The sequence below is a fragment of the Giraffa tippelskirchi genome, chromosome 1 (assembly GCF_054371585.1).
Source record: "Giraffa tippelskirchi isolate mGirTip1 chromosome 1, T2T-mGirTip1v1.2.pri, whole genome shotgun sequence".
NCBI classification, from domain to species: Eukaryota; Metazoa; Chordata; class Mammalia; order Artiodactyla; family Giraffidae; genus Giraffa; species Giraffa tippelskirchi.
In genome coordinates this window covers 5994145-6018556 of record NC_137275.1, presented here as the reverse complement: position 1 = coordinate 6018556, position 24412 = coordinate 5994145, and the positions used below count along the sequence as shown (strand labels likewise).

The 24412-nt window shown below is 46.5% G+C and overlaps 1 protein-coding gene and 1 long non-coding RNA gene across 7 annotated transcripts in view; one reads left to right on the top strand and one right to left on the bottom strand.

Annotated features, from left to right (window-relative positions):
• Positions 1 to 24412, bottom strand: part of TAPT1 (transmembrane anterior posterior transformation 1) — a 64076-nt gene that overhangs the window by 36077 nt on the left and 3587 nt on the right. For all 6 annotated transcript variants that reach the window (XR_014081315.1, XR_014081250.1, XR_014081307.1 and 3 more), the window contains exon 2: positions 13048 to 13178. Coding sequence is in view for 2 of the 6 variants with exons in the window: in XM_081586771.1 (XP_081442897.1) it covers positions 13048 to 13178 (131 nt within the window). In the remaining 4 variants the exon portion in view is untranslated. The remainder of the gene's footprint in view (positions 1 to 13047; positions 13179 to 24412) is intronic.
• Positions 14138 to 24412, top strand: part of LOC145544317 (uncharacterized) — a 58898-nt gene continuing 48623 nt past the window's right edge. The window contains exons 1-6 of the long non-coding RNA XR_014081351.1: positions 14138 to 15636; positions 16165 to 16285; positions 16416 to 16558; positions 17245 to 19382; positions 19623 to 19891; positions 22809 to 23685. This is a non-coding gene — a long non-coding RNA (uncharacterized LOC145544317). The remainder of the gene's footprint in view (positions 15637 to 16164; positions 16286 to 16415; positions 16559 to 17244; positions 19383 to 19622; positions 19892 to 22808; positions 23686 to 24412) is intronic.

Sequence of the window (24412 nt, the reverse complement as noted above, 5' to 3'; positions counted from 1 at the left end):
GGTGCTGGAGAAGACTCTTGAGAGTCCCTTGGACAGCAAGGAGATCAAACCAGTCAATTCTAGAGAAAATCAACCCTGAATATTCATTGGAAGGACTGAAACTGAAGCTCCAATACTTTGGCCACCTGATGTGAAGAATGGACTCATTGGAAAAGACTTTGATGCTGAGGCAAAAGGAGAAGGGAGTGGCAGAGGAGGAGATGTTTAGACAGCATCTCCCACTCAATGGACATGAATCTGAGCAAACTCCGGATGACAGAGGAGCCTGGAGTGTTGCAGTCCACAGGGTCACAAAGAGTCAGACACGAGTTAGCGACTGAACAACAATAACAATATTTCACAGATGGAGGATAGAATCTTGTAATGCCTTAGCAAATAGCCACACCCAGGCTGCTAACCTGCACTATTTTAAGAGGGGTGACCTTCTGTACATCTGACACACAAACATGGTATGATATACACACCCTCACACACAACACTCCATGTATTCTTAGTCAATAAACTGACCTGCAGAAATGTACTAAGTAGCTGAAACCCACACTGTTCCTGGAAGAACTGCACACCCTCCCCGCAATTCATATGCTGAAGGCCTGACCACACCCCTCCCTCCCCACACCTCAGAACATGACTGTACTTGGAGTGGGGGCTCTTTAAAGAGGGAATCAAGTTAAAATGAGGTCATGAGGATGGCCCTTATCCAGCATGACTGGTGTGTCCCTGCAGATGTTCGGACGCAGACACACACAGGGAAGATAATACGACACGGAGATGACGGAGTAAAGCAAGGGGAGAGGCCTCAGAAGACACCAACGGTGATGACACTTTAATCTTGGATCTTTTGACCAGACTGAAATCGCCTCTTAAAGAATCAGACTTTCTGTTAGAGAACAGTCATCCTTCTTAGGCTTAGAGAAACGTGTTTTAGTATTGCTTCTCATCAATGGCAAACAACAGTAACAAACGTCTAACGAGACTTTCCCATCACATTCTAAATCAGCCCAGGAAGCTTGGTGGGCAAGCAAAAATCTCCCTGCCCCGCAAGCTCAGCACCTACAGACCACCGGACGCGACGACAGATCACAATGTGAAAATGGAAGGAAAGCAAGTGGCTGTGATCAAAGACACTTCACCTGGGGGCCAGGAAAGCAGCCAGCTCTGCCCTTCTGGGCTCAGAAATGAAGGAAGGTGACGCCATTCCTGTACCTACTGCTCAGGTGTTACGCTTGTTCGAAGCACAGCATTCTTTTAAATCCTTTGCAAATGACAATGAGAAAATGTCCTTAAAAGGCAATAAACAAGATGTAATCCTGAGAACAGTCATCCTTGAGGGAGGGAGAGGAATCCCTGGGCACCAAGTGTGAGCCCGGCACCCTGCTGGGCGCTCCAGGGTGTCTGGTTTAATCTACCTGGTGATCCAGGAGTCTGGGCAGTGGTGCCAGGGAGGACTCCCGTGTCCTCGGGCCTCCGGGCGTGCGGCACTGAGTGCTGACTGCTTCACCCCCCTCAGCTCCTGAGCTGCTGAGTGTCAGCCCTGCTCGGTACACCAGGAAGCCACGGTTTTGGCGGCTGGACCCCTGCCCAGGGCCACGCGTCGGAGTGAAGGAGCTGGCCTGGGCGCTGCAGCTGTCTGCCTCCAGGCCCCACAAGTTTGAAGCCGTGTGAGCGCAGCAAAAGATCTCAGGCCCAGTTTTTGCTAGGTATAGAAGGCAGCGTGTTTTGGCATCTTGATAAAATGTTGTAGACTGTTGTGGTTGCTTAGTCGCTCAGTCATATCTGACTCTTTGCGACCCTATGGTGGTAGTCCGCCAGGCTCCTCTGTCCGTGGGATTTTCCAGGCAACAATACTGGAGTGGGTTGCCATTTCCTTCTCCAGGGGATCTCCCCAACCCAGGGATTGAACCTGAGTCTTCTACATTGCAGGCAGATTCTTTATCCCTGAGTCACTAGGGAAGCCCATCTTGATAAAACAGACAAGTATTATTACTTTCTTTTCACTGGGATCAAATAACCACAAAACAGTCATGCAGTCTTAAGCAATGGCTAATGAAATTGTCCCTAAAATGTACAAGGTGTAACTACAAAGCAGAGAGACTGGTGTCATATGCCACCCCATTTCTCTTTTGAAAAACAAAAATCTCCTTTAAATGTCACCTGAAAGGTCAAAATGAATACAGTGGAGTGGCTAAAATCAAAGCAGCACCATGCTGCTGGAATCCGCCTCTTTAGATCGTCGGTGAACACCCATCCAATCAGATCACAGTCACATCACTGTGCACCCTGGGTCCCTGTCTCTCTCTCTCCCCTTCCCTATTTCTCTCCTGCTCCAGAACCACTGCTCCAGCTCCACAAATCCCCTCCCCCCGTTTACCCATCTTGTAGAAGGTGATATTTATATGTATAAATATGTATAAGTTATAGCTATCTCTTACTTTAGCTGTGTCTCACCTTTACGGGGCGGGGGAGGGGGAAGCCTTATAAATACGTCATCTCTCTGAACCAGCAATTATATGACTAACAAAACGCAAAGACACCAAAGCATAATGAACATGCCTCAAGAAGAAATCCTACACTGCCGTTGTCGGCTTCTACCTCTTTTCCAGCTGGTGGATTTTCCCAGGGATGGATGACAAAATGCTACATGAGGTTTTGTGTGAAAACTTCCCAGGGCCGACTCAGGCGTTGGTTTCTTCCTCCTTCTCTCTCTTAACTAAGCAGTCATTGCATGCTCTATCAGTGCCCTGCCTTTCTGTTTTGCGGGAGATCTTGTGTGGTAGGGTTTCAGAAGCCTTTCGCAGGTCCTGGGCAATAGGGCCAGGCGCTGGCCTCTGCCCACCCTCCGTCCAGCCGCATCTCCACCTGGACCTCATCCCCATGCCCCCAACTCTGCAGCGAGGGTCGGGGGCTCACCTGGGCCCTGAGCAGCAGAAGCGGGGCCAGCGCCCGCAGGTCTGCGGAGACGAGGCTTTGAGACTGAAGCACCATCTCTACTGACGACACCCGTCACTCTGCCTCAACCTCGCCACTGGATTTGGGCTTGTATGTTAAAAAGAAAAGAGGATTTACCATTAAGATTTTAACATCTGAACTTCAATGTGGAAACTGTAATGACTGTATAACACTGGTCAACATCACCTGCTAGTGAAAAGTTCCACAACCAGCTCTTACCACACTCATTTTGAACCTACTGCTATTGCTCCTGATCATGTGAAAGATACTAGCCTCAAAACAAATAAAAACAAATAAAATGCAGGCCTCTCTCCATGGGGAGCAGAGCTAGGTTTCTTCACCTTTTAAAAATGTTTCCTTTTTTGACCAAAACCTCCTGCTTTCCTTTTAAGCCATTTGGAATTTCAAAATAAAGAAAACGTTATGGCTACAATTAAAAGTAGCACAGGGATTTGCAAGGTGCCTCTTTGAGCTGCAGAAACCACCTCTGGCAATTCTCTATCCATCTCCCCCACAGCCCCCAAGCAGTGCCTGGAGCCGTGGGCACTGCTGTGGGGTGGGAGCTGGGAAGCAGGCGTTAAGCAGGAGAAGGGCTTTCTTTCCGCCCCCTGGTCTCAGTGTGTGAGGCTCTGGGTCCCCTCCTGCGTCTTGCTCAGTCCTATACACAGGATACGAGGTCACTTGGGAGGGACCCTTTCCCCAGGGAATTCAAAGCTGGCGAGGAGGACCGACCGCATAGTGAGGGCTGGATGAGGGATGTGCTCTGGGTGCGCTGGGGACAAGGTAAGGGCTGTGCGCAAGCTGGGGTGGGGACAGGGGCTGGGGAGTGGGCACCCCGGGGAGGGAGGAACAGCCAGCAAAGCTCCCCCACGAGGAGAAGGATGGGCACAAGCTGCTGCCAAGCACGGAAAGGAGGAAGCACATTTTAAGCCAAGACAAGAGCGCCTGAGCGCTCTCCGTTAGCTTCAAAATGCCATCTCAGGACTGTCTTATTGAAATAAAAGCAAAACAGCGGCTGTAACTACCTCTTCTTAACATACCCTCACACAACGAAGCAACAAAAAGGCTTTACATGATATTTTCATTCAGTTCCTTATTTTGAAAGGAAGTTTTTGATTTATTTTTCCTAAATGTTTATCACCTGTCTGACTCTCAAAAAAGCAGAATTGAGTTCCTCCACTAGAGATATCAGATCTCCCTTCTGTGAATCTTTCCCTCGCTACCACATCCTCTCCTTGTGGGCCAACTCATTCACAGGGTCATGGACTGCCAGCCCTCCTGAGATGACCAAGTCCAACCTCCTAATCTTAGACGACGACAGTCAAAGCCGAAGGAACATGTTGATCAGCCACTGGGCTCTTTCTGCAGACCTCAGATGAGAAGGTGAGGTTGTTCACCTCCACCGCAAGACCCTGTGTGACACCTCTCCTTTGCAATAGGAACATAGTCTATGCCCCAAACACAGCATTCTATGCCTACTGACATACTTATCTCTTCAACCTGATGTGACCTTAAGTAGTTGTTACTACTTAAGACTAAGCAGTTGAATTCAATTTTCTATAAAGAACTAATGTACAAAGCATGGTAACAATGAAAAAGACTGTCAAAATGCACAGAATTAAAAGGCAAAGAAGTCAAAATTATGATTTCACTTTAGTTCTACACCTTAGGATAGATAAAGCTATATAAATGTATGTTACCACAGAAAAGTAATTTTGATAAAAGTCTTCATAATAATCACCCCTACATCTGACACGTATTTAACGTGAGGGACAGATTTCTTAAGGGGTAAATTAATCAACTGGTTTGAATGTGAGGAGCACACACCCGCAGTGGTCTTGACCTCTCCCTGCTTCTTTTATTTCCAGTCCACGCTGAACCTCGCTATGCTTCAGAAGCAGAGTTCAGGGGGTGGGCAGATGACCCCGTCACCACCCTCAATCTGCTTCTCCCTTTGTTGGAAAAGCCTAGTCTACACTGGCCCAGTCCCCGTGCAGCGGGATGGCTGTGCGACTCGGTTTGGCCAATAAGACAACGGCAGAAGAAGGCACACGGGCACCTCCGGGGGAGCTTTTATTATGAAAGGGCCGGTGGAGAAGGCGGCGCTGTCCATCTCTGATTATAACGTCTGATCATGATGTCCATCTCTGATTATAATGCAGATATAAGGTTGGAGGCGCAGCTGATATCTTTCTAGTGAAAGGCAGCAAGAGGACCAAGAGCTAATTTGCCAGTGATGGTGAAAGAGAAAGATAAAAAGGACTTGAGTTCGTGTTGGCCTCATTAATCTGCTGGAAACAGATCTCCTTCCTCTAGGCTTGTTAAAATTTTTTAAAAACCTTTTTGTTTAAGGCACTGTTAGGTATTCATGCTCAGTCACTCACTTGTGTCCGACTCTTTACAACTGCAATGGACCATAGCCCACCAGGCTCTTCTGTCCATGGGATTTTCCAGGCAAGAATACTGGAGTGGGTTGCCATTTCCTTCTCCAGGGGACCTTCCTGACCCAGGGATTGAACCCAGGTCTCTGTGTCTCCTGCATCAGTAGGTGGGTTCTTTACCATTGTGCCACTGGGAAGCCCATTCTGTTATACAATACACACAGCTAAAAGTATTCTCAAGGAAAAAATTTTAACTTCCTCCTGATGCCAGTCTAACCTTCTTGGTCTAACCTTCAGAGTCACCTGGTTCCAACCCATCCTTTCAGTGCACCTGTCCTTTCTTTTGTGTTCCTAACAATTTCCCAGCTCTGGGCCTTCCTAGTATGCCTCACCCCCTCACCTCCACATGGACTTCCCTGTGGCTCAGATGGTAAAGCATCTGTCTGCAATATGGGAGACCCAGGTTCAATCCCTGGGTCGGGAAGATACCCTGGAGAAGGGAATGGCAACTCACTCCAGTATTCTTACCTGGATAATCCCATGGATGGAGGATCCTGGTGGGCTACAGTCCATGGGGTCGCAAAGAGTTGGAAATTATGGAGCGACTAACACTAACACCTCCACATATGCCCTAAACTGTACAGAAGTGACCTCTTTTTCATCATCACCTTGCCATTCCCTTCACGAGTCCCACGTTTATCTCTGTACTTCCCCACGGTAAAAGTGTCTGGAACATAGCACTCAAAACAAAAACTGAGAAGATAAATAACTGCATGAGGGTGTGTGGTTGGTTGTTCAGTCACTAAATTGTGTCCAACTCTTTGTGACCCTGTGGACTACAGCATGCCAGGCTTCCCTGTCCATCACCAATACCTGGAGCTTGCTCAAACATGAGTCCATTGAGTCGCTGATGCCATCCAAACATCTCATTCTCTGTCACCCCCTTCTCCTCCTATCTTCAATCTTTCCCAGGATCAGGGTCTTTTCCAATGAGTTGGCTCTTCAAATCAGGTGGCCAAAGTATTGGAGCTTCAGCTTCAGCATCAGTCCCTCCAATGAATATTCAGAGTTGATTTCCTTTAGGATTGACTGGTTTGATCTCCTTGCTGTTCAAGGGACTCTTATGAGTTATCTCCAGTACCACAACTCAAAAGCATCAGTTCTTCGGTGCTTAGTCTTCTTAATGGTTCAACTCTCACATATGTATATGACTACTGGAAAATCCATAGCTTTGACTACATGGACCTTTGTCAGCAAAGTGATGTCTTTGCTTTTTAATGTCTAGGTTTGTCATAGCTTTTCTTCCAAAGAGCAGGCGTTATCTCTGTGGCCATCAGCTAAACCCCCATGAAAGACATAAGCTTCACTTTCAGATAGCTTGACTGAAAGGAGAAAGGGAAGAAAACATTTTTCCTAAAGGTACTTTCTGCCTGAGATCAGCAATCCAAGAGGCTGGGGGTCCGAAATCATGACCCTTCCAGGGTTAGAAGAGCCCTTCATTAGCAAGTGAAGCAGGATGTTTAGAAGTAGAGCCAGAGATTAAAGAGGGATGCAGAGAATCTTGAAAACCAGTCCTCTCCCAACCACTCCCCACTGGACTCAGCCCAGGGTGACTGCCATCCCCACTGCAAACGAAACGGCCACTGCAGTGCAACCAGGGGACAAGAAACCTTTCAAACATTTTCCTGTTCTCCCAGGGCAGGGCATTCCAATTCACTGAAGTGAGACTTGTAAAGATTTTAAAACTCTTACAGAAGGCTTTTGTTTAGTTGCTAAGTCATGTCCGACTCCTGTGAACCCATGGACTGTAGCCCGCCAGGCTCCTCTGTCCATGGGATTATCCAGGCAGGAGTACTGGGTGCGTTGCCATTTCCTTCTCCAGGGGGTCTTCCCCGCCCAGGGATCTAACCTGGATTCTTTACCATTGAGCCACCTAGGAAGCCCACAGAAGGCTTACCACGTAATTAACATTCGGATGAGAAAACCGAGGCACGTGGAAACAGAAGTGAATTGGTCACGGCCTCACACTTGATAAACTGTGGAGCCAAGATTCAAATGCAGGCAGGCTGGCCTTTGAATTCATGCCCTTTAACCACTCTGCTATCCTGGCTCTCAGTTCAGGATGCAGAGATACTGCAGTTTAGCTTCCTTCTTGTGTGGAAGAGAACAATACAGCTCCCAAGGTGGAGAACATGAGCAGTTAGTAGCAGATCTAGACAAGAACCCCTGGAGCATGTGGGAGCATGAAGAACAGACTGCGGAGGAAAAGAAGAAATGTTGCTCCCAAGTCAACAAAGGCTCCAAAATATCACATCCTTACATGACATTGAGAAGTTCAAGCATAAAAATGTGCTAATAACTAGAAAAACTACTCTAAATATATAAGCAATTCACCTTTATTAAATGTCAAGTATAACATGTTTATCTACTGACAATATTACACAAAAAACCTGTCTTTTTTTTCTTTTTAACAATCACTAAACAGGTTCGGTTGGAGATGTTGAGTTGACCTTTCTCTTGACTTTAAAACAATAAGCATTAATTACATGCTTTATAGTATCTGCAACCCCTGAAGACACAAAGTGCTTTGTGTCTTTTTTACCAAGTTTCTCTTCTTGCAAAGGTTAGGTGGAAATATAGTAGCACTTATCCCCCGCAAAAAACAAGAACAGTTTTTTAAAAATTAGTATGGTATTATTATATATTCGACAAACAAACACAAAGGTAACCAATAAAAATAAGCTGTATTACCATGAATGTCTTGACTGCCTCTCAACTCGGACAATAAACGCCTGAGGCGGGACCCCCTCCCCACACCAGATACAGGCCTTGGAGACAGCAGAGTGAGTTCATGCTGCTGTGAGAGACATTTCAGCCTGGAGTTAAACTGAAATCTATGTCTGCTTTCCTCCATGCACCACTTAATCTAATTAAGTTGGTACAGAAGTAACTGCAGTCTTGGACTGTGAACTTTAGATCATCATAACTAGGCTCAAACACATCTTTATTAATCAAAATAGGAACCATTACAATCCATGCATTTTTGCCAACAAAAATAAGTTTGTTTTTTCCTGTAGTATAAAAATCCATGCTTCAGGATTCAATGAACTCTTGGACAGCAGTTTCTGTGTCCTGCTGGTTATGGCAGTGTTTTCCCTACAAAAAGCTGTCAAGATGCTTGAAGAAGTGGTAGTCGGTTGGCGAGAGGTCAGGTGACTATGGCAAATGAGGAAAACTCTGTAGCCCAATTCATTCAACTTTTGAAGCCTTGGTTCTGTGACGTGTAGTTGGGCACTGTCGTGGAGAATTGGGCCCGTTTTGTTGACCAGTGCTGACTACAGGCATTGCAGTTTTCAGTGCATCTCATCTATTTGCTCAGCAGAATTCTCAGATATAGTGGTTTTGCCAGGATTTAGAAAGCTGGAGTGGATCACACTGGCAGGAGACCACCAAACAGTGTCCAAGACCATTTTTTTTTTTTGGTGCAAGTTTGGTTTGGGGAAGTGCTTTGGAGCTTCTTCTCAGTCTAATCACTGAGGTGGTCATCACTGGTTGTATAAAATCCACTTTCCGTCACACATCACAATCCGATCAAGAAATAGTTTGCTGTTGTTGAAGAGAATAAGAGAAGGCAACACTTCAAAACGATGATTTTGTTTCATTTTTCACTCAGCTCATGAAGCAACCACTTATCGGGCTTTTTCACCTTTCCAATTTGCTTCAAATGCTGAATGAATGTAGAATGGTTGACTATGAGTTCTTTGGCAACTTCTTATGTAGTTGTAAGAAGATCTGCCTTGATAATTGATCTCAATTGGTTGCTGCTAACTTCCAATGGGCAGCCACTAAACCTGTCATCTTCAAGGCTCTCTCCTCCTTTCCAAAACTTCTTGAATTACCACTGCACTGTATGTTGGTTAGCAGTTCCTTGGCCAAATGCATTGCTGATGTTGTGAACTGTCTCTGCTGCTTTACGCCCCATTTTGAATTTGAATGAAAAAATTGCTCAAATTTGCTTTTTGTCTAACATCATTTTTATAGTCTTAAAATAAATGTAAAAGAAACAGCAAGTAGTAAGTCATTAGCAAAAATAAAGTGAGAAATGCGCTTTAAAATGGGGTATAACATAACCATATTTATGTAAGAATGTACTCCAATATCAAAGGGCCAAAGCACAATTACTTTTGCACCAACCTAATAGAAGACTTACATAATAGAAGAAGAAAATTCTCTAAATTGAAAAAGATGAGATTCTTCTGTATATTTTAAGCAGTAAAACAGCTGAAGTATTGTTCTCAGAGACTAAATCAACATTTCCTAAATAGGCCTAAAACCCAAAGCCTTTCTCATGGGAAGCAGGACTAGAAAATGACGGCAGCTGTGTGTGTGAGTGGTGTCCACTAAGCTTTCCTCACGTTCATAATGTTTCACACACGTACAAGTGAAACCAAAGTTTCAAAAAAAAAAAAGAAACAACACTTACCCTGAGTACAGGCAATGAATGCAATGTGATACTTTTCCTATTCTTCAATTAAACAGAATAAATCCTCATTGATTACAACTTACTGTACGGGTTATTCCACCTACTAGTGGCCCTATGACAGACCACAGTTTAAAAAACACTGGTTTATACTGAAGCCCCATCAAGACCTGCAGAGATTTTCCCAGAAGACAACTTAATACTCACAATGACAAACATGGAATGCTTACAAGTTTCTGTGAGAAATCCACCCAGAAACTTGCTTGTGATTTCAATGCTGCTAATGAGGAAAAGAACTGTGGTGCTGGAGAAGACTCTCAAGAGTCCCTTACTGTAAGGAGATCAAACCAGTCAATCCTAACAGAAATTAGCCTTGAATATTCACTGGAAGGACTGATGTTGAAGTTGAAGTTCCAAAACTTTGGCCACTAATGTGAAGAGCCGACTCATTGGAAAAGACCCTGATGCTGGGAAAGATTGAAGGCAAAAGGAGAAGGGGGTGACAGAGGATGAGATGGTTGGATGGCATCACCGACACAATGGACGTGAATTTGAGCAAGCTCTGGGGGAGAGGGGAGGACAGAGGAGCCTGGCGTGTTGCAGTCCATGCAGTTGCAGAGAGCTGGACATGACTCAGTGACTGAACAACAACAGATGAGGAAAAGAGAAGGATGGGTGTACTGAGCCTGCCTCCGATGAGGTGACAGAGTTACGGGGGGCTGCTGTCACTGTGAGCTATTTCTACCACAGGTGCAGTGGTACAACGGGTCAGAAGGACTCCTCCTAAGTTGAAGTCCACAAAGTCTGCCTGTGGACAGCGGACACAACCCTCTGGGCTCATCCAGAGCAAAATGGGAGGCCAGCAGCTCAGACAGGCGGGTGGACGAGGGTCCAGGCTGCAGAGAGAAGGCAGACCCCCGGCAGGGTCCTCTGCAGTGGCCTCCCACTTCCAGCCCATAGCTGATCACTGGCAGAAAAAAGTGAGCTTCGAAAAGCAGGTTCAGGTGTTTTAAGAAAGACACAAGAATTAAACAAAAAATTCTTTTTCCAAGCAGAAGAAACATCACTCGCTAGGTTCCTCCTGGACAAAACCTTAAAGCTACTCTAGTACACAAAACAAGGGAGTTGCCACCCCTTGGGAGGAGTGCTGTACCCCTCCCACCCCCAAACACCTCCCTCCTCACCTCCAGGCCTTGGTTCTGGCACAGAGCCCTAGAGAAAAGCAGTGATACGGTAACAGCCTTGCATGTTTAAGGATCCTGGCCAAAGGCACCAAACTGCTTCATTGTCTCAAAGTCAGCTGGCTCCCCCACTCTCTAATCTCAGGCCAATACAGAACCTCCCAAAGCTCTCGCGTGCCACCCGCCACCAAAAACCCACGAAAACAAGGTCTCTCAACCTGCCCCTTCACATGCAACCCTCTTCCTTCTACCAAATGGATGGACAGTTAGAAATAAACAAACCTCGGCCAAACTGCCAGTGCCCTTCCTTCTCACTGTCAACCACTCCTCCTGTTATGATAATCCACGGAGAAAGTGCGCCAACTAAACTCTTCCATACCAACTCTAAGAGAAACTATGATTCTAGGGAAGTGACTGGAACATCACAAGTTCTGTGTTTCTAAAAATGTATGAAACATGTTTTAGCATAGCTAAAGCTGAATGGTTGCTTAACTCTTTCCTTCTTATAAGAAACTTCCATGGATGTAAAAGTTGGACCATAAAGAAAAAGGAGTGCTGAAGAATTGATATTTTTGAACTGTGGTGCTGGAGAAGACTCTTGGGAGTCCCTTGGACTGCAAGGAGATCCAACCAGGCAATCCTAAAGGAGATCAACCCTGAATATTCATTGGAAGGACTGGTGCTGAAGCTCCAATACTTTGGCCATCCGATGCGAAGAACTGACTCCTTAGAAAAGACCCCGATACTGGGAAAGACTGAAGGTAGGAGGAGAAGGGGAAGACAGAGGATGAGATGGTTGGATGGCATCACTGACTCGATGGACATGAGTTTGAGCAAGCGCTGGGAATTGGTGTCGGACAGGGAAGCCCGGCGTGCTGCAGCCCCTGGGGTCGCAAAGAGTCAGACACAACTGAGTGACTGAATTGAACTGAAAGCTAAATTATTGCTTAACTCTTTCCTTCTTATAAGAGATTTCCAAATGGTTCAGACTCATCGACTCTGTGAATGCAGAGGAAAGGGCAGCCTTGGTTTTGTATCTGGTCAGTCCTGGTGGCCTAGGACACATCAAGGGAGCAGCACGTGGAGGGATGAGTCCTGTTGTTCCATGCTTATTCCCTACTGAGATGTTTTTTGTGTTGAAGGTGAAACAGACATCCAATTCTCTTTGAAGACACTGTCCTTTACATTTTTAAAAATGAGGGCTTTCTGAGAAACTGACACCTTAACAAAGGGTGAAATTAAATAATTTATATCGTGCTGAAGTGAAGTCACTCAGTTATGTCCACCTCTTTGCAACCCCATGGACTGTAGCCTACCAGGCTCCTCCGTCCATGGGATTTTCCAGGCAAGAGTACTGGAGTGGGTTGCCATTTCCTTCTCCAGGGGATATTCCCAACCCAGGAATTGAACCCAGGTCTCTCGCATTGTAGGCATGCTTTACCACCTGAGCCACCAGGGAAGTCCTATATCGCGCTGAATGGGGGAAAAAACTGCTTCTAGGAAAAACAAACTGAAGAGAACTAAAAGAATTAGAAGAGAGTAATTCCTTGAAGAAAGTTATCTGGATGGAACACAAATGGGAATTGTTGCTCGTATTGTTTAGTTGCCAGTAGTGTCCAACTCGTTTGTGGTCCCATGGATGGGGAGCCTGGTGGGCAAGGGCTCCTCTCTCTGTGGGATTCTCCAGGCAAGAAGACTTGGAGTGAGTTGCCATTTCCTCCTCCAAGGGATCTTTCTGACCCAGGGGTCAAACCCATGACTCCTACATCAGCAGGTGGATTCTTTACCCCTGAGCCCCCAGGGAAGACTCAAATGGGAATTAGACAAGTTTCATAAATAGTGAAGTTACAGATCACTGGATCTGACACTGAAAAAATGCACTTTTTAAAGACTCTTCCAATCTGGGAATTCCTATCCCACCTAATTATTCATGATCACATTATTTCCAATATTTTAAAAATTCCACTCAAGCAGTTCACATTGTTTTTAACAGAATTAACATGTTGACATAACTTTCAAAATGATGGCAAGTAATTAAAAAAAAAACAAATAACAGTACCTTTTCCAATTCTCTTGGTATTCGCATACAAGTGTACACTCTTTCTCTTCTTTCTGTATACTTGGCCTCATTATGTTCAAGGAAGTACCCTCTGGTTAGTTCAGCACTGAGGAACCTCAACAGTGAAAGCTCTACAAGAAAAAAAAAATGACAAAACAGAAAGAACAGCATTTATCAAGCAACTTCCATGGCTAGGTGGGGCCCTAGGTAATACATACGTAAAACAAGATAATAAAAGAAAGTAATCTACATTCGGTGCCCAGAACTGAACTGCACATAAGCCATCGGCAGAGAGTGAGAAAACTACTGTTTTTGTGCGATATTAACTGGAAATGCCACAGGAATATACCAGGGGCCATTGCTATAAGCCAGAATATAACTCAGAGTTCTCTGTGAGAGTCCAGTGAGGGGTTTTAGGTGATAGAGTGCCTGGGCTGATGCAGAGTTGAAGGCACGGAAAAAGATACAAAAATGGAAACACACACACACAGAGTGGGTACCAAGTACACACAAAAAGGACACACACACACACAAACACACACGGAGTGGGTACCAAGTACATACAAAATGCACACACACACACACACAGAGTGGGCACCAAGTACACACAAAATGCACACACACACACACGAGCCGAGTCACCCAAGAGGCACCCCCCGGTCCAGGAGTGAGCTGGGGTGAAGTACACCCTGGACACTGGTGCAAATTATTCCTTCTCCTTCAGCCTCAGAGATGCTGCCAGTGTCTAAATAACACCATTTCCCCAGCTGAAGGTTTCCCAACACGATGGTAACTGAGTCATACCAGACAGAACCTCAACCCCATCTGACGACCGCACTCCCCGTGGACCTGTCCACCTGTCTCCCATTCCTCTGATGCAAATTCACCCTCCATCGTCTCATCTTAGCTGAGGAAAGAAAGGCTGGAGGAGGCTGAACACTTTCCACTGGGCTGTATCTGGCCGACTTGGGATGCCAAGTAAGGCTGTTACCTGATCCCAACGTTTCCACCGTGCGGGCAACACTTCCCGGCAGCCCACAGCCTGCGTGACCTCTCAGCCCTGACCTCAGACCCCTCCCTCCCTCCTTTCACTCTCTGGGAGGCCGTCCTCTCTTCCCGGACTCAGGACACCAAGGGCTGCAAACTGCCCCCTCTGCTCTGAGCTGGCCTCGTGGTCCTTTCCCAAACCCCATGTTGGTGCTCCCTCCCACAGACGACAAAGCAGGGAGGTCGATTTCACTTACAAGCGTCCACCTGCGGAGTTACGTCTTACGTGATGCTAGGATTTAAAGGCTACAGGGGTGGGGAAGACTGCACAGTCCTAAACACTCTGGAAGAGTCTCTAGGAAGACTCAGAAGTGGACTTACCACCTCTCAGTGGGCCTAGAACAGCTGACTTCTTCCCACACACTCACTGGGACAGACAGTGAGTTCTTTGAGCATCAGGTGAAGTGGCTTGCTTATGTGCAGAAGTGAGAGTCCCACCCACCCCCAAATTACAGATTTCTTTAAATACAAGATTCATAATCGATTCTGAGAGTAAGTGGTACCATGACAGCCACACGGAGACTCAAAGAGGTGGAGAGAGAACCCGGCCTGCGCCTACTGCGGCCGGGCGGAGGCAGGTCAGATCGCACAGTGACCGCGCGTGAGGCGCTCTCACGACACCACGGCTGAAGCCACCGGCACAAGGTATGAAGTCCGCTGTGTGTGCCTCAGGGCAACCACACCCATGCGGAGCGAAACTTCGGCTCTGCACTTGCCAACATGTTGGTGGCTGGCTAGACCCAGCACAAGATCTACTGCCTGAAGGAGAGAAAAAAAAGTGTTTTGTGCTGTAAACAAGGACAGCTAAAATGGAAGAGAAAGATCAGACAGTTAAGATTTGAACGTAGTTCAGTCTTCCAACTGGACAGAAGAGAGACAGACGCTCTATGAGCGAATGTCTGTAAATATCAGTTCTTTCATGTGAATGAATGCTGGGAAGCAACGGGACGCTCAGAAAGCAGCAGAGACTGCGCTGGCACAAACTGGCACTGCCGCCGGTGCGCGGGGTCACGAGCCTGAAGGTCACGTCACCACACTCCCTGGTCTTCCTCTCCCTGATCCTGAAGGGCTTGCAGGTTTGGTTGGGGGCTTTTGTTTCCTACGGGCTTCCCAGGTGGCGCCAGGGGTCAGGAACCCATCTGCCAATGCAGGTAGATGCCAGAGACGAGGGTTCGATCCCTGGGTGGGGAAGCTCCCCTGGAGGAGGGCATGGCAACCGGCTCCTGTCTCCTTGCCTGGAGAATCCCATGGACAGAGGAGCCTGGCAGGCCTCAGCCCATGGGGCCGCGAAGAGCCAGGTATGACTGAGCGACTTCACACACACGCGTGCACCAGAGCAGGGCTACAGTAAAATTCTGGCCACCTTTTAAGGCCATATTGTTTCATGTGTCACCAGGTACCTTTTCTTTCTTCTTACCTTTCTTTTCTACACAATCTGGGGCGGTCTAAGGTCAAAACCATCACCTCAATCCTGACATCACCATACCTTCCGCTTCTGACTCCTGAGGCTGGACTCCTATTTCCTTGGAGTCTGAGAGTTAGGTGAGTTCTGAGACTGGGGCGCTCTCAGCAGGGAAGAGCCCTGGAGCCTACAATCTGAGCATCCAAAGGACGGGCAACTCTACTTAGAAATTCCAAAGGCACCTTTAACCGGCAAACTGCACCCCAGCCTTTCCCCATTAACCCCATTACCGCAGCCCCACCGTTAGTTCCGGGCTCACCAGTGACCCGGCTCTAGGCTGGCAGCTGGGGGCCGATTCTGACCACCCTCTCCGTCTTCTCCCCTAGCCCTGAAGACTCCTCCTCGAAACGTTTATAAGCTGCCCTCTTCTTCCAGATTCCGCCTGCCTGTGGTCCTCGTCCTCTCTCCAGGTTACCGTGGAGGCTGACCAGAGCCTGCCTTCTGCTCCTCGCTCCCCTAGGCCCCACCTGGCCTGGCCCAGGTGGACACACACACAGGACGGCGGCAGAAACCCTCCGGGGCTCATGGAACCTCCAGGCGAGGTCAACACCCTGCCAGCGGCGACAGCAGAGCCCTGCCAACTCAGGACGGGGTTATCTTTCTTTCAGGCAGTGCAGCACGGCTGTCTCCCCTGAACTTTGAGGTCACGGTTCTCTAGTTACATCACGTCTCACAGCAGGCAAACGCTGCGTGTGTTGGCTCCCTCTGTCCGCTGGTCTCAGCACACAGGTGAGCCTCTATGAGCGAGTGACGCGTGGAGTCACCTGCTCTAGGAAGGCTCCCCAGGTTTCCCCCTGGAGCCCGGGTACACGCACACTCTCATCGGATGTTCTCCTTTCCCTCTGCACCCTCGGGGCAGAGCGCTAAAGAGGGGCTCAACCGATGCTCCCTGAACGAACGTGTGGCTCAGAGGAGAGGAAGGGAGTCACAGAGGAGGGTGCGGTGGAGAGAAAGAATCGGAAATGAGAGGCGGCAGCAGCCGAGTGCCCGGGACTGAGGCAGGTGAGTTCTGAGACTGGGGAGCTCTCAGCAGGGAAGAGCCCTGGAGCCTACAGTCAGTGAGCATCCAAAGGACGGTCCCTGACAGGCACCTGCCCTCCGCCCCAGGGGCACAGCCAGTAAGGGCTCCAGCGCATCGTCCACACACAGTAAGGGCAGGGAGGGGAGCTGGGGGCCGCTCACTAGTATCTCACTGTGTGAAGGATTAAACAGGCTGTCACACGACTTCACATTTTTAAAAGCAAATTAAACCGGAAGGCTGGGATGAGCTGTACGTGTAGTCAGGCCACTCAAGGTGGCTGTCCTCTTGCTCTCTGTCCATCCCCTGACCGACCAGGTCCTGCTTCATCTGTGTCCCAGGCGCAGGGCTGACCTTCCTGCAGAGCTGCCCCGCCCGGCCCAGCCTGTGCTGGTCAAAGGGTGGTGAGCGGCATGGCCCTTGGCTGGTTTCCCTGGTAACCAAAGAGCCCCCTTCTCCTTGGGCGCCGCGTCTGCCACCGGTGTGCCTCTGTGCCCTGGACTTTGCTTCACACATGTAACCCCCCCACCCCACCACCCCTCATCAGTTTAAAACCACTGAGGTCTCTCTGTTGCTGAGTCCCGGCTCTTCCTTCGGTCCTGAACCTGGGCAAGCTCAGGCCTGGTGGGCCTTCGGGCTGCAGCCTGACCCTGTACCCTTGTTTATTTAGGAAGTTATCCTCCGCGCTGGTGTCCTTCCTGGGTCCACAGATGATGGAGCTTCCTCCACAGTGAGAGTTTTGTCCTGGTCCAGCGGAAGGCACAGGAAGAGCAGTCAAATGAGGGCAGATCTGCACCAGTTCTGTCCCCACTGGTCCTGGGACCCCACTTGACCCACAGATCACAACATCACAGAAGAGGGAAACCAAGGCTTGGAGCGGTTTTACAACACCTGTTACCTGCTTGTCATTGACAAAGGATGTTTCAGTGACTATGTATGAAAGGGTGTGAAGACTGCAAAGCATGACACCGCTGTCTGGAACCAGTGACTAGTAACTTCACGTGGTCTACAGTACTGACCAACCGAGTTTGGTGGTCACCTAATGTTTACTGCTATGTCTGCAATCCTGTTTCCATGGATAAAAGGTGACACGTCTAACAAGCATATTTAACAAACTATATAACCTAAGGCATTTTCCTTAAGCAAGTTTTAAAAAATTATAAAATATAAACCTATGAGGGTGTTTTAACTCTATTATAAATGTGAAGAAGTATTGTGTCAGGATTCTACCTCTAGAAATGCAAGAATTTCAGTTGTAAACACCAATTTTGATTCTCCAGTGGGAAATTTAACAGTTAACTCAAGCATTAAAGGATAAAACATGTTTTGAGTACACAGTTCTCATAACCACGGACAGGCTTTATCATCATGCCCATTTTATAGATGAAGAAACTGAGGCACAGAGAAGTGAAGGAGGCCTCCAAGGTCACAGAAGCAGCGAACAGTACAGCCAGCGTTCAAATCAAGCAATCCATCCCTAAAGCCTGTGCTTTCTGGCACTAGATTATTCTATCATTGTCCTCAGTGCTTTTGTAAACAGGCCACTGTGTTCTGGAAAACTGGGAACTCCTCCCCCCACCCCCATCTCTGTGCTTCCAGCACCCAGGGTTTACTAAGCAGCTACCTAACCAGCGCTTAAACTTTCTGAAACCAAGCACCATGTATCCGGATCTTCCCCAAGTCCAGCCCCCAGTGAGTTGAGCTTAAGGGTAGGGTTTACCTATAATTAACACCATACTAGTGGGTTGAAGAACGGTTTTAAAAGAAACATTAAAGCAATACCAACAAAAGAACCAAGTTTCATGGGGTGAGACAGCTGGAAAGCTTTCTCACCTCCTCCTCCCCACACTCCTCCCTGTCCGCCCCCCACCCCCCACACTCCTGAAGGACTCGCCCTGCTTAAAGAATTAGGGTCCTCTGCTTCTCTGGTGGCTCAGACTGTAAAGAATCTGCCTGCGATGCAGGAGACCTGGGTTCGATTCCTGGGTTGGGAAGATCTCCTGGAGAAAGGAATGGCCACGCACTCCAGTATTCTTGCCTGGAGAATTCCATGTACAGGGGAGCCTGGCAAAGAGTTAGACACGACGGAGGGACTAACACACACCCAAAACACCTGACTGAGGTGGCTTACAAAGGTGCTGCACACATGACTTCATAAAACCCTCACCACAACTCTGAGAGCTAAAGGTGCAGTTAACAGTGTTCATGTTTTGCAAATCGAGAATCTGAGGCTCACAGAGCTTAAGAGACTTGTCCAAAGTAACTGAAAAGCTAAGAGGCAAGTTGGGAATAGAACCCAGCACCGAAGAATTGATGCTTGCAAACTGTGGTGCTGGAGAAGACTCTAGAGAGTTCCTTGGACTGCAAGGAGATCAAACTAGTCAATCCTAAAGGAAATCCACCCTGAATATTCACTGGAAGGACTGAAGCTGAAGCTCCAATACTCTGGCCACCTGATTCAACAAGCTGACTCATTGGCAAAGACCCTGATGCTGGAAAGACTGAAGGAAAAAGGAGAAGCGGACAGCAGAGGATGAGATAGTTAGATAGTATCCCCGACTCGATGGGCATGAATTTGAGCAAACTCCAGGAGATGGTGAAGGACAGGGAATCATGGCGTGCTGCAGTCCCTGGAGCTGCAGAGAGTCGGAACACACACTCTGCCCTGGACCATAACTATCATGCATCCATCTGACCATCATGCTAGAGAAGGCGACTGAGCCCTGACCTGGCTTCCACCTCTCAGAAGGAGCCTCTGATCCACACTGCACAAGGGGGTTCTGTTGCCCTGTGGCTGGAGCTCCTAAGGTATGATGAGGTAGCCCTGCTGCTCTCTGGTCCCTGCCCCCCGCCCCCCCACCCGCCCCACTAACCTTTCCCTAACCTGGTCATGGATATATTCTGCAGAATGCTGCTTCTGTTCTGGAACCTTCCGTTCTGGAGCATAGCTTTGTTTCAGTGTTTGTGTTTGTTGTTGCTGTTGTTTTAAACACCGTTTTCTCCATTATACGGACGTACCTGAACTCACTTGTCCTGCGATACTGGCAGACTGCCTGGCGAATTCTTCAGGAAGATGACTACTGCTCTCTGACCTGTGGCTGCCCCTCTTCAAGGACTCGGCTGGCTCAGTGGACCAGAGCTCCCACGGACAGAGGAGCTGGCGGGCGACAGTCCACAGGGTCGCAAAGAGCTGCACGCAACTCAGGGCCTGAGTACATTCACAAGGGGACCTGAACTTTCTCCGTGCTGGGCGGTTCTTCATTCCTCCTTAGCAAGAGTGACTTCCATTTGTTACATCGAACATCTGTCTTTATAGTGTAAGTCCAAGTTATTTTCCAAAGTAAAAGAACCCAATTATTTGTTTTCTCAATACCGTTTGAGCTTTTCAGATGTCAACCAATTTTAGTTCATTTATCCAGTTCTCACCAAGAAGAAATATTATTCAGTAAAAGTCTTTTAAAAATAGAAGCATTTCACTGTTTAATTATAATAGAAATAGGAGCTTCTACATTTGAATAAGTAAGCCTTGCCAGTTATGAACATTTAACACTAGGAAAATAATATCAATCATAAATCTGAATTAATTCCTCCAGATTATTTTTAATCAGTATACATCTACCACAGAATTGCTTGCTGATCCACTATTTTAAATTGAGAAAAAGTATAGTATAAATGGCTTCTTCCTCATCCCTGAACAAAGAAATATTATGATTATCTTCTGAGAGAGCTTGTTTTAGAAATAAGAACTCAGGATAAAAAAGTATTAATTTGAAGCAATGAGTAATCATAAATATATTTACAGGCTCAGTAATGTGTCTAAATATATCTTTCTTAAAATAGTATTGACCATTAAAAAAATTGGAAAGTAATATTGGTTAACTGCTAAGACAATACTATGAAACCTGCAAATCTCCATGATCTTAAATAATGTGATCCTTACTGCGAGCCTTAATAGGCTTTACTAAAGTTACACTAAAATATTAGTTACAAGTTTATTACACAAATACAAAGGCACACCCTTGTACAAGGTCAGTTAAGAATCAATGATAGCAATCTTGCTTTCCTAAGTCAAATATAGTAAAGGTATCTCTTAAGCTGTCAAAGCTCTCAAACTGCTTATAAATAACCTCATTTAAGGAACTAAACAACAGAAAAGATACTCATAAATTTATAGATGGAAAAACAGATACAAAAAGAGTAGCAACTTTTTCCAAGGTTACAAGGTTACAAAGCACTAAAAATGGGAACAGAGTATCATTAACCTGACAGTCAATGATATACAGTCTTTTCAAAGACCTCTTTCATGCAAGCGTTCCCCAAAGTGGGCTGCAAATGAGCTTCTAGGACTGAATTTTGGAGGGCAAACCAGATGGAAGCTTAACATCTTAAAAAAGGTCAAGATATAGACTTGGTCAAAGATCATACCATTGCTTTTTAGTTTGCAAGTACAGTTAAATAAAGCAAGTGAGAATTTTAAAAGAAAAGCAATCCTCTGTCAGAAGAAAAGAAGCTAATTTTACATTATCTGTATCAGGGTTGTGGTCACTCCAGGTAATTCGTCAGGCAGTTTTACAACTATTCTTAATTTCCTCTGTAGATGAGAAATTGATTTACTCTAGAGCATAATTTTCAGAATCACAGCCTTTAATCATCCATCAGGATAAGTCTCAGGTCACAAAGATAACTATGTAACATATTTTATAGAGGATCAGGACTGGTTGAATGAAAATGTATTTTAACATATTAAATTTTCAATTACACAACAGGACATGGTGAATCTGAACCTTAGTCCCAGTCGAAATCTTTTGTAGGAGCTGCTATAGGCGTCAGTTGGTTTTTCTGGGCTTTAGTTTTCCTTCCTCTGTTCACTCTCTCATGGAGGTGAGCAAGAGGTCTAAAATGCAAAGAAAGTGAAGAGAAGCAAAGGGGTGGCAATGAGTTTAAACTCCAGAAGTGAAGAGTCACCACTGAGAAAGGAACGAAACAGGCCCCACGGCACTGGGGCCATTTACAGTCAGAAACCCTGGTGTTCACCCATACCCTACTCCAAGTTCTTTTGTTTTACAAGCAACATCTGCTTCTATACATATTCCAATACCTGCATTATATAGTCACTGCTTCATCTTCACCAGTAGATGCTGTGTTTATTCTACACCAGGTCTTCCACTGTTAAGTCTCCAGTCATTAGAGCCAACTTAGATACTTCGGATACTAAACCACTGAGTGGTGGAGTTATGAAACAGAGCCAAGTAGATTAGGCAAGCACAGAGTCTACAGAGCAATTCAACAACCGAAGTAAGCCAAGAACAGATTGCCCAACGCTCAGTCCAAAGTTGACTTGCTGGATCTTAGATTCCTAAATGGGAACATGGTTACACAGAAACTCTACCACTTAGAACTCCTGCAGAGAAGGGAGGTGGGGAACAAGCAGGGAAACACAGTAACATGGACTTTTTTTTGTGGGGTGGGGGGGTGGGGGAGTGGTGGTGAGGGGGGTGGGAACCTCCTGGCTGGCAGGATCTTAGTTCCCTGTTCAGGGATCAAACCCACGCCTTTGGCAGTGAAGACGTGGAGTCCTGAAACCACTGGATCACCAGGGAAGTCCCAGTAATATGTACTTATTATCTGGTCTTATAGCAAAAAGGACAATAGAAGTTGGTCATATTTTGTTTTAATTTTTACGTATATTTTTATTGCAGTAAAATATACATGGTGCCATTTTAACTATTCTTAAGTGTACAACTCACTCAGTGACATTAATACATATTTTTTAAGAAGAAGAAAAAAGAAGAGATGAATCTGCGGTTCGTGATGACTAATATATCCAGAGTTCAAGACAGGGGACCACATGAGGCAACGGTGGAATAAATACACAGCGACCATCATGAGAGAGAACGAAACTGGGAGTGAGGAGTGGACCAGCCATTTCTAACCATGTTGGGGTTTAAGTACCAGCACCTCAGAAAAGTCTCAGCCCACCGCCAGGCTACACACGACTCAGAAGGGAGTTCAGTGAACGAAGTGATTACAAGAGCTTGAAAGAGAAAAACAAAGCTTACCCTTGATGTAGCTGTATATATACCAACCAACATACATATACACTCTACAAACTATATATAAACAAACACAGACAGGTACAAAATAAAACTAAGGACCTCAAACACTATGTTCTGAATTATTTTACTTGGACTTAGAGGGTCTGGCTAATCACCTAATCTGTATATTCATTTACAGGATCTTGGATGGTTAGGACAGGCCAACAAACGCCTAACTTATAAAAGTCCTACATTCCTTGGGAGGAATAATAAAGGGGACTTTGGAACTAACTGATGGTTCAGGCCACCAAGACACTAAAATTATGACTTTCAAAAGGCAAGACAAAGGTTGCCCTGAATTGGCAGGAAAGGAGGGAAGACCAGCATATCAGAGGCAGCACCAGACTGTAAAAAACGGACAAAGAAACACCTTTAGTGCAAGCATCCAATCTTGGAAGACATTTGACTCAGGAAGAAATGCTTCTCACAGGACACTAGGTGGTGCCACTCCAAGGCCCTCTGGCCTTTCTAAATTCTGGATGGGAGAGGAAGGAAAGGATGCTGAGCCGTGGAAAGGAGCAACGCTGGAGGGTCAGGGTGAATACACTAGGCACTTAAGCAGCCCGGGGCCTTTCAGAATGACTGCAAGAATTCTAATCTCCAGCGAGAATTTGACCAGAGCAGCATCAGAGTTAGGGAGTGGGTTCTGGCAGTGGCGACATCTGTGTGCCTAGCAGAGAGGGACAGACACCCGGGACAAAGGACAAGGGGCCCACGTGGAGGCCAAGACAGAACAACGCTGGTTGGTGACTCCAGCTGAAACCCTCCTGGGACCCTCACCCAAGTCCTGATCCTCAAGAGCTGCCACACGCATCTCACCTCCCCTGAACGGATGGAACTGGGGGAACACTTAACTACCCCAGCCGCCAGAGCCGGAAGTGTGTGCCTGATAACGACTTTCCGCAACTCGGGGTTGAAAGTCCAGCTTCAAACATGTTAAGTAAACCACCCTCAGTAACCCATGAGGATGAAGAATGCGCGGGCGGCGTGAAGTCTGTGGAAGTCCACGGTCACAGGTATGCAGACGGATGTCGGGCAGGGCCACGGAAAGGGTGCGAAGGGTCCCAACATCTGTGCTCATCAAAAGGCTCCTGACAACTTCATTTTTTGTGCATGCAAGCCACGTTTATAATGTTGGGTTTCCTGAAACTCATAAATATTTCAAAAAATTACAGTGAAACCTGGCCACATTGCTCTCTGTTTGCACCAGAGTGCTTTTAATTTTCAAGTCCAAGAAAGTAAACAGACAGCTGACCGATTTAATCCTTTGTCTTACTAAGATCTGACCAATTCAGAAAGTAAACACTCTCTCAAGCAAAAGTTTAAATTGACAACTTAACCAAACAGAGTTGAGAATTTTTAAGTAGTCCCATTGAGAAAGACAAAACAAGGCAGTCTGCACTTACTTTTTCAAAGATAAAGATCTCTACAAAAGCTAACCTATATCTAGTTCTGATAATTAGCAAGTCAATCACAATCTCACTTGATCAGACCAAGTTAGCACTAAAGGACTTCCAAGTCTTCCACACACAAGTACAGTCAATGATGCAGTAAGCCTTAGGACTTAAACATTTATTAGCATGAACTGCAGGAAATAACGACTAATGCAGCTCCTACTGTGTACCAGAAACAGTTTGTAGTTGCAAGAAACTCAAAGGGAGTTATGGCTCCACTGATCTTTAAAACTCAGAATTACGCAAGAATTAAAATGCTATGATCACTCTACATTCAATGAAACATACA